General features: G+C 39.2%; 1 protein-coding gene and 1 long non-coding RNA gene across 2 annotated transcripts in view; one reads left to right on the top strand and one right to left on the bottom strand.

The window, feature by feature from the left end:
* Window positions 1-1,785: 1,785 nt before the first annotated feature.
* LOC110048636 (glycerol-3-phosphate acyltransferase 1, mitochondrial-like) lies at window positions 1,786-13,584 on the top strand. Its single transcript, XM_020754411.2, has 27 exons — window positions 1,786-2,204; window positions 2,843-2,974; window positions 3,062-3,129; window positions 3,642-3,746; window positions 4,092-4,141; window positions 4,391-4,505; window positions 4,841-4,937; window positions 5,712-5,801; window positions 6,145-6,166; window positions 6,536-6,654; window positions 6,756-6,804; window positions 7,131-7,211; window positions 8,780-8,829; window positions 8,911-8,943; window positions 9,061-9,174; window positions 9,451-9,640; window positions 10,248-10,318; window positions 10,436-10,503; window positions 10,798-10,972; window positions 11,156-11,189; window positions 11,303-11,388; window positions 11,684-11,743; window positions 12,152-12,235; window positions 12,665-12,757; window positions 12,942-13,065; window positions 13,207-13,275; window positions 13,360-13,584. The coding sequence occupies exons 1-27, from the start codon at window positions 2,001-2,003 to the stop codon at window positions 13,521-13,523; spliced, it is 2,547 nt and encodes an 848-aa protein (XP_020610070.2). The 5' UTR covers window positions 1,786-2,000; the 3' UTR covers window positions 13,524-13,584.
* The window catches only part of LOC149118357 (uncharacterized), a 3,078-nt gene continuing 1,200 nt past the window's right edge, over window positions 12,627-14,504 (bottom strand). Inside the window, exon 3 of the long non-coding RNA XR_016208807.1 lies at window positions 12,627-14,504. This exon is cut by the window's right edge and continues 165 nt beyond it. This is a non-coding gene — a long non-coding RNA (uncharacterized LOC149118357).

Below are 14,504 nucleotides of genomic sequence, written 5' to 3'. Positions count from 1 at the left end.
GCAGACGGTATTAAAACCAGCATCGCACTGATTCTGGCATATACACCGGGGCCACCAGTTAAATTGATCTGAGAATTTCAAAAATCCTTGGCGCACAAAACAAGACACAAATCAGTCACTTCACAAGCCAGGTTTGGACATCAGGTGCGAAGAGGGAGCTCTCTACATTACCCTGAAACGTTTTTGTATTTAAATAAAGGTGAGATGAGATTGAGATTGTTAGCTTACTGCTAGCCCAACGCGTGCTTTAAATCTCGGAAAGAAAAGACATTGAAGTCCTTTCTCTGGTGATTTTGGATTCTGTAAATTCTGAGTATAGTGTATTATGGAGAACCTGAGGTCTAACTCTCCATATCTCCTACATCGTGTTCTCTTTTCGCACGCTCCCGAAAAGGTGACATTCTTTGGGGAGTGCGCTAGTCGAGAAGAGACTTGAAATTCAGGCTATATGCATACTTGTGAGTTTTTGTGCCTTGTTTCCTGCGTCAGTAAGAGTATAAAATGGTACGTATTTCTCGTCCAGAATCGCCGCTTGGGTCGCCATGCAATTTTACATCTCCCACGAAGGATAAGGGGTGGGAAAGAAGAAGGAAAGGGAAAATTGGCGAGATTTTGGTTCCTTTATTATACAGACAGAACTACCTCGCCGCTGAACATCGGCGAGATTTTGGTTCCTTTATTATACAGACAGAACTACCTCGCCGCTGAACATCGGCGAGATTTTGGTTCCTTTATCAGGGGCACCCAACGGATCGTTTCGGTAAATTATCTGTTCGGAAGGCCTTTAATCCCCTCTGATTTTCTTGAGAGAATTGGCACCTCGAACTTTCGTGATATGAGAAATTTAATGTCTGTTGTTTTCGGACTGTTGAAAATGTCGTTTTGAGTACCGAAAAAAGGTCAGCTATCATTTTCGGAAAGGCGATAAGACCTAAGGTTTTCGGGAAATGGACAAAAAAGCCCTAATAAATTCGAGAATACTCAAGTTCCCCTAGAATATCCGAACAGATAAAATTTTTTTAGTGCAACCTAAAATTAACCTCAGAGCTTTAAAAGTACTCCAGATAGCCTAAAACAGCATCTAACAGCATTAGAGAGAAAACGGTCGTTGGGTGCCCCTGCTTTATTATACAGACAGAACTACCTCGCCGCTGAACATCGGCGAGATTTTGGTTCCTTTATTATACAGACAGAATAACCTCGCCGCCGAACATCGGCGAGATTTTGGTTCCTTTAATATACAGACAGAACTACCTCGCCGCCGAACATCGGCGAGATTTTGGTTCCTTTTTTATACAGACAGAACTACCTCGCCGCTGAACATCGGCGAGATTTTGGTTCCTTTATTATACAGACAGAACTACCTCGCCGCTGAACATCGGCGAGATTTTGGTTCCTTTATTATACAGACAGAACTACCTCGCCGCTGAACATCGGCGAGATTTTGGTTCCTTTATTATACAGACAGAACTACCTCGCCGCTGAACATCGGCGAGATTTTGGTTCCTTTATTATACAGACAGAATTACCTCGCCGCTGAACATCGGCGAGAAAGAGCGTCTATATATGTTAATGTTATTTCGCATATGAAAGTAGTATTCACATATTGAGAACATGGCGTAATTTTTGCCGTTCTGTATATTGAAAGAATCACATAATATGTGTTTGTCTGAACGCCGAGTCTTTACAATGTTTACACTTACTGCACGTGTCGCACGTCTTAAGTGTCGGAAGACTGGTACCTACATCAGTAATTTCGTTCCCAGTTCCAAATGTCACACGACAATGACGGCCATTGTTGTGTTTTGGTAAATTCTCACGTGTAGTGAAGTTTTTGTCTTTTTTTTTTAGGTCAAAAGACAACAAATATTGTATATCTGGAAGAAGGCAGTATTCGGCTGTTTGAGGACAACGCTGTCTTCAATTGAGTTTATCCTGAATCAATGCTTGCCGGCTAATTTTAGGACGTACTTTATGAAAGCAAGAAGATAACTTATTACATGGCTGAATCCGAGCAACTTGACATGGACAAAATGGATGCAGTTTATAAAAAGTGGGAAGCTCGTAGTTCTGGTCCTACTAGTAGTGGTAACTATAGAGTTGGTGCTTCAAATGACACACAGCAAACAGCATGGCAACGGGATAACTTACAAGCACCAATCCGACAGCCATCAAAATACAGAGTAAGGAAACGTAAACCTAAGGTAGGTTTTGAAATATACGAAGATGAGCTTGATTGATAAATCTGAGTGACAATCGATAGCAAGCAATATTAATCGATATTACAGTTCATTGACATTGGAAATCAATGAACAATCAGTGGGGTATGTTTCTGTGATCATTCATTTTATTGACCATTGATTTCTAAGCTTGATTATTATTAATTGCCATTTATTTCTATCTCAGTATTTGGATTTTAAATTGATTAGGAAGATGCGATTAATGTGATAAAATCCTGTCTGAAGTCAGTTCAAGAAAATAGTGCAACATAACGTGACAGGTCTGAAGGTATATCTGGTAAGGGTCCCACCCAGGAGAGGGGTGGGGGGGGGGGGGCGGTACTCCATATAATGGCCTATAATTATGTGGAGGTTTTAGGTATATAAGAGGGAAGGGATTTCACAACTTTAGGTATATGAAAGGGTACGGAAATGTGACATTTAGGTATTTTAAATGGCCTTTAATTGAAATATTTTGAACCAGACGCAACTTAAGGTGTATCATTTAATTTATTTCGCACCACAGAAAATAGCTATCTGTTAGGTGGGTTTAAATGTACCATTAACTGGTTACCTCTTTTACACCAAATTAATTTGTTCTTCTCGTTCAATTACCCACTCAGCAAGAGGATTACAGCTTCCAGCCATTAACAGAGATTAGATTTCATGTACCTGCTGCAGTAGTTCCTTCAATTTATAAAAGAAGGCGGCCATTTATGGGAGAAGCTTGTAACAGATGTTGCAGAGAGAGCAAGGTACTTCAAGTGTTGCTAGTAATTCATGTTAGTTATTACATACATGTAAATTAAACTACTGTCTTAATATCATGATCTTCTTGTTAGAAACTGTATGAGGAAATGATGCCTTCATGGGGAATGCACAATGTTCTAAGCATGGATCGTTCCAGAAAGTAAGTTTCTTACTAAACATTGAATTCCCCTTCAGAATTGCTAAGTGCCTTAGAGATGTGTACTGCAGTGGAACCCCGCCTTATGGTCATCCCATTCATATGGCCACCTTGTTAAAACAGCCACGTTATTCTGGCCTGAACAAGAGCGCAGTCAGTCATTTGCTTATTTAAAGAACCCCTTTAATATGGCCACCCCATTGAACAGCCAGATTTTTGTGGCCCGTCGGTGACCGGAATAACACGGGTTCCGCTGTATTCCTGTACATAATATCGTGTTCTGTTATTCTCTTCTGATAGTTAACAGCAATTATTATAGTTATGATTATACATGTAGTGACATCACCTTAAAGTTTCTGTTTGTTGTATATGACTGTCAGAAGTAAGGTTGCAAGGGTGAGTCTGGTCAAAACCTCAGAATTAAGGGTTTCTAATATCATTACAGTAAAAGTAAAAGTTCAAAATTTGTATAAAGTTATCATTAAATGCGGTTTTAATTTTATTAACTACTACAGGCAGAATTTATTGAAAAGGAGTTTTTGTCACATAGTCTTCATGTGGGAGCGTGACATCAGCCATCAGTATCCTAGCATTAAGAAAAACGTCCAAGAGTCAGCACGGTATGTTACTTACACACAACTTGAGAAACTAACCATAACCCCTGAGGTGTAGTATTGCGGCCTTGGTGGCAGATGTATTCGAGAATGGTCTTTCATCTGTACCAGGAGTTCAAAGGGTGAATTTTCTCTGTTAAGGAGCAAAACTTACTTATGTATTTTAGGTCACATTTTCATTTAAACTGCATTTCTTACAATGCTATCATTCCATTGCTCTATCATTCCAGACCTTCATTTCTTCTATGGATGAATTAAGTTCTTGCAAACGCAAGTCTTCCTGTGTGACATACATGTGTATTCTTTCATTGAACTTTCTTGCTTTGCTTTTTTTTTCTTATTCCTATTTAGAGTGAAGACCTGTAGTCTGACTCCAGCTTTACAAGAACCAGCTTCATCTGGTAAATAAGTTTGCAAAATTAACTGCATAAAATATCAATAATTATATGATTTATTTTACAATTTTCTAGGCTATAACCTGAAAACAGTTTTGAGATTCCTGTACTACAAACTGTAAAATCCGGAGTGTCTAGCAGTTTATTTAGACAACACATAAACATATGTTGTCCTCTAGGCCCTGAGACAGGGAGTAGACAGCTAGGGAAATTGGTTAATATATTATTAAGGTTGAAATTGTTATCTGTTTACAGCTCAGGACATGAAAACTGCTGAGAAGGAAAGACGAAAGAAGATTGATGCACTTGAGAAAGAAGCAGTGAATATCCTTAATGGGATGGCTGCAGTAGTGTACAGGAAGTTTGTCAGGTAACATTAATTATTTTATCATTTTGTCCATGACTTACAATTTAGTGACATTTGTAGTAAACGTCGCATGTCAGATCATGTAAAACTGATCTTTAATCACTTTTCACATGGCTGAAGTAGTAGTATTTTAAATTTCATTTTTGTTTGTTGGTTGATGTCGGCCTTGTTCCTGGGTATCTTTTCTTCCTGTTCTTTGGACAAGAAAGGAGTGTAGTGTTTAGTGGAATATTTGAGTCCAAGGTTGTGTGCACACTGCTTTCACTATTGGACGACAATGGCAACTGTTGTAAACATATAACTAGTAATACTTATTTCATACATGTATGTTGATCCAGATTTACAGCATGGTTTCTGTTCAAAGTGTTTGGAAGATTGTTGTCCAGTGTACAGATTCACAAAGGACAAATTGACATATTGAGGGAAGCTTCTCAGGTCAGTCGCCTGTCATAGTTAAACAACCAAGGTGAACTGGGTTTTAACATAAGAAAATGATTTTTTTTTTTTTGACAGCATGAAGTGACTAAGGCTACTCCCTTTGAATGACACTACCAAAATGTTGTCAGATTGCCCCACAACAATTTGTTACTTCCCAGGAAGGTATAATTTGACCCAGATTAGAGTTCCAAGAAAGAGCTTTGCTCTTTCAGATTCATTCTCCTGCTACTTAACACCACTCTCCTGCCACTTCAATTCTTAATGAAAACCCTGTAAGGTTTCTGTTGGGAGTTTGAAACCCTGACCCTGCCAAGGACAAAGAACTGGTTGGAATTAGATACTGCAGCAATGCAATAATTATTAATTTCTTGTACTAAAGATTATTAGCAGATGGTGACTGATGACTGGCTAAATATCAGCAAACATCTCCCATCCCAGTTTGCTGAGTATTATATTTCAGGATGGATAGTCCTGCAACCATACCCTGTTTAGGCCAGACTTACCCATACCCTGTATATGTAAAAAACAAAAACCACACCCAGTCCTGTGACACATAATTATCTCTCGCATAGGCCATTTAATTAAGGGAATTTATTTTATTGCTTGGTCAAGTCCTCCATCTCATTGTACACATGCCATTGCTTAAGGATAATTATGTTTTGAAGAACTGAGTTGGAACAGCTTTTTCATTGTCGGTGACTGTAAGAACTGCTGAGAAAATATTAATCTAAATTTAAGAACATTTAACTTTCTTTTTCAATTCCTCTGCAGGATGAAAAACCTCTTGTGTTCTTACCACTTCACAAAAGCCACATGGACTATCTCCTACTCACCTTTGTGCTTGTTACTTGTGATATTAAGGTAGGGATGTCAGCTGATCTTCAATGCCATGTTCTTTCTTTTGTCAGAATGTATGGTTAGTAATCAAGTTTCAATGGCAGATCCTCATCTCAATTAGAGTTTTCTTTCAAATGATCAACTATAATCTCTTCAAAGGTGTGCTAACTTTGCACAGTTTTGAAGTGCCTCAATCAGCTATCCACATCCCTCATGTTCCTCGGCAGATATTTACAAGCACTGCTATATAATGTAAGATCTAGGGTTCACAATGTTTCAGGTTTAACATATGAATACTCACTGTAATGTGTGATCTCAGATTTCAATCAATTATGAGTGAGAATTCTTGCATTTTCTTAATTTTCAGGTTCCACATGTAGCAGCAGGAGGTGATAATAACATTTTAAATAAATAATATTCTTTGAAATACAAGAACAAGCTGTTTTGCATTTAAAGGACAAATGTAATGCTAGCATGTTGTTAAGTGTCATTGATGTGTGTATGAAAACTGTGATCACTGTGAAACTTTGAATGTGCTGTGACCTCTAGAGACAAGTTTATAATGGCTATTATTATGGGGTTCCTCTTTCCTTCACCTCTCCCTCTTCTGTTCTTCCTTCCTCCCTCCCTCCCTCCCTCCCTCCCTCCCTCCCAACTTCCCTGACCCTCATTCTCTCCCTGCTTTCTCTACTTAAGAAAGAGACATTATCAATGGCATTTGTGAAACCTCTAAAATCATCAAGCTTATGTCATTGCAGACAACTTGAGGATTCCATTTTTCAGCTGGATTCTAAGACACCTTGGTGGATTTTTCATTAAGCGAAAGTTGGATCATTCCAGTGGAAAAGATGATTTGTACAAGTGCATTTTACAGGAGGTTAATAGGATTCTTGTTCTAACCATGTCATTTAATATTGACCAATATCAAAACCTTCTTCTTTTAATTTCAATCCTGACCTTTTTCTCCATCTTTTTCAGTATGTTGAACAGCTTCTGCAGAATGGGCAATACCTTGAGTTTTATATAGGTATGTTAAACGCACACTTTCTTTTCTATTTGTATTGCCTCACAAAGTGCAGTGTTGTAATTTAAAAAAAGAATTTAACATAACCCTTTAATAAATTATTTTTGGTCTTCCTGCTGCAGTGTCCACCTGATTCTCGATTTTTTCAAGATTTTACCTAGCCCTCCATTTGCTTGTTCCATCCTTGATTCATTTATCCATCCGTGGCTCCATCCTTCTCTTCCTTCCATTTCTTCCTTTAAACTTCCTTCCTGGTTTCCTTCATTTATTCATAGCTTTCTTTTCCTTTGTGCAATAGTATGTTTATTGTTCCTTTTCATTTTATACAGAGGGAAGTCGATCAAGAACTGGAAAAGCCATGGTTCCCAAATCTGGTCTACTTTCTCTGGTTGTAAATTCAGTTACTGAAGGTAAATGTTTTAAGCACTTGAGTGTGAATGGTATTCTACAATTTAAGTCCATGTAGTGTTGGCAAAAGAAACATATCAACAGGAATTTCATTCTGTCACTTTGATGGCTACTTAGAGCAATTAATTACGTGGCCTAGGGCTCAACATTTCATCAGTTGGCTAAGTGACTGATAAGGAGTTAATAATTAGTCTGGTAGTAAATACAAGAATTTGAAACATTTTTTTACCATGATTGGTGTATTCTCTGAAACAAAATATTTGTAATTAAGGTGGCTCACTATAGTTTTATGATCACACGAGTGCTGAGGAAGTACAGTAATCTGGCGCACTCAAAGGAAAACGTCAGTGTTTTTCGATATTTTATTACGTCAACATGAGCACAAAAAGCAAAACTGACAGTGAATTTTCTTGCGTTTCCTTTGGTGAAATTCCATTAAATTTGGCAGATTGGTAGTAAATATTTTATTTTAGTCGGAGCTCATTTTTCAGGGAAATCTATAAGACCAGACTTTTTGCAGCGGTAAAAGACATAAATTTGAAAATATCGAAAAAACTGCCTTTACAAACCCTACTTTTTTCATGTTTAAAATTCATATCCCACTGGAAGTGATTTGATGTAAAAATTTTGGAAGATTTCACGGAATGAAATTCATGAAAATCACAAATAAAGCCATAAAAACAATAAAAAACGCATTTGTTTGGGCATTTATAATTCAAGACTAAATCCCAACATTTTAACAGAGATGATAGCAAAATACTATTTAATCATTGCTTATTATATGTAACAAGTTTGAGAGGACTAGGTGTGAAAGTGAATGCAAAAACAGCATTCAAAACATAACACTTGCCAGGGGCACCCAACGACCGCTTTCTCTCTAATGCTGTTAGATGCTGTTTTAGGCTATCTGGAGTACTTTTAAAGCTCTGTAGGTTAATTTTAGGTTGCACTAAAAAAATTTTATCTGTTCGGATATTCTAGGGGAACTTGAGTATTCTCGAATTTATTAGGGCTTTTTTGTCCATTTCCCGAAAACCTTAGGCCTTTCCGAAAATGATAGCTGACCTTTTTTCGGTACTCAAAACGACATTTTCAACAGTCCGAAAACAACAGACATTAAATTTCTCATATCACAAAAGTTCGAGGTGCCAATTCTCTCAAGAAAATCAGAGGGGATTAAAGGCCTTCCGAACAGATAATTTACCGAAACGATCCGTTGGGTGCCCCTGACTTGCATGCGCAGCATTATAAATGATTACCCTATGGAGACACTGTAAAAGCTAAAAAAAATAATAAATGCAGTAACGTATTGCTAGTCTGGTGATTGTCAGTCAATCCTTACAAAGTCATTTGTGTCTCTCTATTACACTCCTGATGTCAATGTGGCAGATGTGGTTAGAAGATTTACAGAGAAACTAACCAAGTGGCTGTACATGTTGATTCAAGCCAAGAACGTCTATCCCTGCAGTGTACAATTATGATTTCTGATCTAAGCAGTGACTACACGTGCACATATAGGGTCTTGGTCATGTGTGAATTCCTTTGCTCAGATAGGTTTTTTTGTTTCCAGGTACAGTACCAGATGTGAATATTGTGCCAGTTAACATCTCTTATGAGAAGGTAGGTCTGCACAAACAACATGCATTGTCTTACCTGTTACTGGTGTGAAATAATACCACGGTACTTTCTGTTTCTCTCCAGGTTGTTGATTCAGGTTACACCAGGGAACTTTTGGTGAGATTTGTTAACAAAATTTAATGAAAAATATCTACTTTGTGATACGGTTGTATTCTATGTTAAAATCGAGGAAGCTTTATTTACAACGTTTGTTTGTCTTCTTGCTTGGCTCAGGGTGAACAGAAGAGACCTGAGTCATTCTGGAACACAATGAAGAGTATTTGGCGTGTCCTTAGAACCAGATATGGCAATGTGAGGCTTGATTTTGGGCAGCCATTTTCTCTCCAGGTTGGTCATTGTTATTAGCTGATCTTTTATTAACAGTTCTCTTTTCAGGTTGCTCATTCTCTTTTCCTGCTTCCGTTATTGAGTCCTCCCTACCCTTGTACAAAGTTCTGAATTGAGGGAGAAGCAAGACTTTTTTCCCATTCACTTTCCTCCTCTCTCACTGTTAAGACTACTTGAAGTCTTTCCACGTATTACTTCTTATTGCAAGGAGAAGTTCAGTGTTTATTACACATGTGAGTAAAAGTACTAATCATTTCTTATTGCACCAAACAACAGGAGTTCTCGCGAGCCATGGACCTATCACATCCCATGAAGGATTTTGCCGACAACTTAGTTTCCAAGGCAACTGTTACCTCCACGCCCAGGTCCTCTCTTCTACGAAACAACTCTGATGTCTCATTGGAAGACGTAGGCGATGACAAATGCTTTACCCTCACAAAGGCTCTTGGGTATCATGTCATTTATGGTAGGTTTTACTTTTTCTGTGGACTGCTTTTATAGTACAATACTGCTTATCTTCCGTTTTCTTGATGACATAAAGCAAGTAAGAGCACTGCTATTGCTGCCCTCATAGTATCTAAGATCAAAACGTCTGGTGGAGAGAGGCACTGTGAGACTGTGTTGCCTAAGAGGAAAGACTGCTGTGCTCCTCTATTATCCTTCACAGCCGTTATTACGGTCGTCACGCAACGTTTCTCCTCACTGGAGAAGCTATGCGTGACGACCCTAATAACGCTCCTCAAGCCATAAAACTCCATATCTCTGGATCTCTTGATCGTTTGGCCACTGCGCCTGTAATACGGAAGCTCGAAGTAATAATAGTGAATTTTGAGCCACCCAAATTATCGAACATCTATTACAAAAGCAGTTTGAAAAAGTGAGAACTACGTTCGGCTTAGCTGGCGTTGAAGACGCAACAATGTACAAATTTCAAAGAAAATTATACGATCTAAACGAATTTTAAAAGGAACTTGTGGAAAAAGTTTTGTCAAAAAGTACGGTAGAGTAAATATGGCGTCATTGTTTTAAACTGAGGACAGTAAACAAGCTACAGTAACTTTTTTTTATTACAGACGCTGTAAACTGTTGTGCAGTGATGAGCACCAACATGGTTGCCTTCCTTCTGTTAAACAGTCACAGAAAGGTAAGCACATGCATTTTTGTTGTTGTTGTTGTTTGCAGCCATGGCGTGTTGAAAATGGGGATTCCTTCTAGTGAGACATATTGGTGTATTAAATTACTGACTATTTCTTTTCTTTAGGGTACAACATTTGAAGACCTGTGTACATCCTTCGAATGGCTGCAAGGAGAAATCACTTCTCATGGAAGGTAGACAATTGCATTTGTTGGTAGCGACAGTACATTGTCTCTGAGTTGTCTTCATTTAAACTCACGCAAAATGAAACGCTTCTCTTCCTTGTCTTATCATATCTTGAGTACAAGCTGGTATTTCTAGCGTGAAAGAGCCCTTTTTGTTAAGCACTAAGTTAAGTATCTTATTTATAGACAGTCTTAGAACTGTTGTTCACATATAATTTTAAAGCTATATTTAAACGAAGTTGTTCCAAAGGTCGACTAAAAGATGAAACGCGACTAAAATTCGAGGCTTTTTTTATTTTGAAGAGATGTTGGTTTCACTGGGAAGACCGCTGCCGTTATTCGTCATGCCTTACGACTGCTAGAAGATGACGTCGCAGTAACTGAATCACAGAAAGATTCCGAGAATGCTGTCCAGGTTCATGTTCAACCCAAGCTTGTTTTGCCGCACGTCCTTAACCTGGTATTCTACAGTAACCAGGTAAAGAAAATTTCGTTTTGTCTCGGGGCATGTACAGTTATGTAACCGGAAAAAGTGTGCATGGAATCAAGAGCAGGTGGACATTAGTTTAGACCGTTACGTGATCGTGAAGTGATCGTTACGCGATCGTGATTGTGATCGTGATCGTGTAGTGATTAACAACAATTTACTGTTTTGTTGCAGATTGTTTCGGTTTTTGCGCTTGATGCGGTTCTAGGTAGGGCAGTTTTTTGTTTTTAGATCTTGAAATTAAATCTGTTAATTCGCTTGTTGTGTCATCAACGCGGTTCCAGGGATTTAAAACTATCACAAAATGCCTTTTTCGTTTAGCTTGCGGAATTATCGCCGCCGCAGAAGACAGTGAATCGTACGATACAGATGACATTGAAGGACAGAAGATAGTCTCACAATCGTCGGTACGTGCTCGTTAGTTTATCAGAACATCCCAATCGTTTTTATATGACATGTTAACTTACCCCTTCTCCAAGTGGGTTTTAAACTGATGTGATGTAATGTGATCAGTGGCCTCCAATATAGAGAAATCTCCTTCTTCTTGTTAAACTTCCAGCTAAAAGAGATCCAGGGTGGGTGCTCGTGATGCAAAGCGTGAGCTCATTTTCCTAGTATTGCAACAGCTGTGTGGAGTATTTGACCCGCCTAGTAACTGCTTGCTTTTTACTGTTGTATCATTATTGTACTTCTTGTCTTTAGATACTCGAGAAAGCAAAACATTTGTGCGAGATTCTTCAGCGAGAGTTCATATTTGTTCGGGTAAGGTATTGTATTTGTTTCTTGTATACGTCGTGGAAGCTGACAGCTGTAGTTAACCCACTTCTCCCCCCCCCCCCCCTCCCCCCTCCTCCTCCTCCTCGTCCTCCTACTTTCCTCCCTCTCTTTCTCTCTCTTCTCGTGTCCCAAACCTCACATCAATGCCCTACGCCCCCATCCCTCGACCTTCAGCTCCAACCTCCAACCTCCAAACCTCAACTTCCAGCCAACAAGTAATTGGTAGTGTCGCAGTTCTGGGTATTTCGCAGCTGTCTACGAGCGATGACCTTAACGACTGATTCTGCTACCCCTTCAGGGATGCATTTTCTTGTACAGGTCACAGTTGTATAAACTAAAAAAATTAGCGCCGTTTCTTTTTCACATGCTCTGTCATCGTGGTTTTCGTTTCAGCCATGTGTGTCATTGGAATCTGCTTTGTCAGAAAGACTGGAAAAATTCACAGCGAGTGAGACTTTAAAGATTATGGCGACCGAGGTAAGTAGTTAGAGCAGTTGATACAAAATACATCGGTGTGCTGTATCTTCGCTTCCATACTAGTAATAACTCTCAAACTCTTTACGTCCACTATCTTTAAGTTTATGTGCACCTGGAGAAACGTATAATGAACTTCTTGCGTCGATCGTCGAATACCAAGAAGTTTGTAATACTGCAGAAAGTTCTAATGGCGGCAATGAAGACGAATTTATGCGAGAAGGTCACTAACCTAGTCTGCTGTTTCCTTTCTTTTTTTAAGAAACAAAAAAGGGAAAACCTTATGCGAGGTCACTAAACCTAGTGTACGCATGTTTCAAAGATTCATATTCACTTAAAAGCTCTTCGTGGCAGGCATTGATTCGTTATGATAACTCCGGCTTAAATTCCTCTCTTTTCCGGTCATATACTTCACTTGCATTCCCTCCACAGACCAGCACTGTCGGTGCTCGAGGCAGTCAGTGGGGTTGGGACGATGAAGACGAAGACATGGGTGGGCTTGATGCCCCGGAAATCGAGTACAAGGTGAGTGATAGAACTTGGCCAGAATTCCCGAGCTTCCTCGAGGATGATCCCTTAACTTCGTTGTAGGGGACTGCTCTTTTTCTAAGGCAAAAAAAAAAAAAAAGAAAACACTGAACTTCTGTAGCTTAAAGGAATCTTTTTTACTCATTACCCTTTTAATTACTACTATTTTAATTTCCACCAGCTTACGACTTACGAAGAACAACTGAAGAGACTGCAATTTTTGAAGTCAGTGGTTGCCCCCCTGGTGGAATCGTACTGGGTGTCAGCCTGCGGTTTGCTGTGGCTCAGAAACCAAAGGTTTTCAGGTATTGTTGAACTGATTAGTTCCTTGGTAGTCTGATTCGAGTGAAGACTTTTAGTGTCTTAGATTCCTCCTTAAGATTTAGACTAGCCTTTTGAGACATTGTAATGTTGTAACATTCTGATTTCGGGTTTGTGTCGTTTAGATACCGAGTTTCTGTCTGCTCTTCACACCTGCGCAAAAGAACGGGTCCAAAAGGAAGTGACGTTGTTTCGTAAGTGATAATCTTTCCCGCTTTCTGCGAGTGTTATTGTACAGGGATCATTTTCTGACAATTTGTCTCTATTATTTTTTGTAGCTGAGAGTTTCTCATTAGAGCCATTCCGCAACGCGGTGCGCGTCTTCAGGGACTGGAAAGTTATCCAAGTCGACGCCGAGGGCGGGTTGACACTCTGTGACGCTTACAACAACGAAGATGCTGTGTTTGACGTGATTGAGAAGATCAGTCAGTTTAAGCTTTAACTGTAAAGAAAAAACCTCGATATTTGAAGCTCGATTTAATAAATTCCTTCAGAATGACGCACCAACATGTGTCTTTACTGTAATCCAAGTCCTCTCTATTGAAGCCCAAGGCTATGTCCACACTCATGGCCCGAAAACTAGTGTCTGGGCACGGCACAAAATGATGCCAAGTGTTCAGTCAATGGGTACGTAAGTGTCCATGTGCAATGTTGTGAAACCTGAATTTAGCGGACACCCTTGGGACCCTCACTACTGTCCGCTTAATACAAGGTATCCGTTCAAAACAGGTTCTAATTTGTTGTGTATTAACTAGTAGTAATCAGAGATTATGAGAGTGCGTTCGACGCTCTCACTGTAATATATAATTATATATCGTAAATAAATGATTTCACTAGCTGACTTTCAACCTTTGTCTATTGCTAAAATCAACATTTTTTCAGCAGCAACCGAGGTTTTACAGTCAGATATGCATAGTGTCAAAGTCCATGCTAGTGAAGAGGTCACGATTTGTTGATACGTTGCGTGACGCTGCCAGTTTCTGTAGTCTCTCAAGTTTCATAGAATATTTAAATTACGTACATTATTCTAAGCTAGCATTTGCAGTCGCGTGCTCGTTTCGCGACTAATTCGAGTATTTCCCCTGATGAATAAAGTAGTCTTATGGATCTTGCCTTCAGAGTACTTTCCACCGATTCCAAACAATAAAATTTCGACCGGATAAAGACTGAGCTATCTGTCGCGACTGGAACTAATCAACAAATGCAATCAAAATGTAGCTGTTCCCACGGTTATCATCCCAAAGCCAAGTCGTGTCAATAAACAAGGACAATTCCCTCAGATTGCGATAAATGCTGCCGTCGAAGCGTTTAAATTCGCCAAAATCTAACGCTGAGAGCACATAATAGCGAGGCGTACGGTGACTGAATGGAAAGAAGTCAAAAAAAGATCCATCGGAAAGACGAACTCACATGGCCTGCTCAC

The sequence above is a fragment of the Orbicella faveolata genome, unplaced genomic scaffold, assembly GCF_042242905.1.
Source record: "Orbicella faveolata isolate gen_17 unplaced genomic scaffold, um_ofav_v1 contig_1, whole genome shotgun sequence".
NCBI lineage: Eukaryota > Metazoa > Cnidaria > Anthozoa > Scleractinia > Merulinidae > Orbicella > Orbicella faveolata.
The sequence above is the reverse complement of the archived record's forward strand: the minus strand, read 5'-3'. Positions and strand labels throughout refer to the sequence as shown.

What these genes read in the sequence shown, in the direction of transcription:
- LOC110048636 (XM_020754411.2), top strand. Translation starts at nt 2,001, where the DNA reads ATGGCTGAATCCGAGCAACTTGACATGGACAAAATGGATGCAGTTTAT. An exon ending in TAAGGAAACGTAAACCTAAG is followed by an intron (nt 2,205 to 2,842) that starts GTAGGTTTTGAA and finishes TTACCCACTCAG; the next exon opens with CAAGAGGATTACAGCTTCCA. An exon ending in TCCACATGTAGCAGCAGGAG is followed by an intron (nt 6,167 to 6,535) that starts GTGATAATAACA and finishes ATGTCATTGCAG; the next exon opens with ACAACTTGAGGATTCCATTT.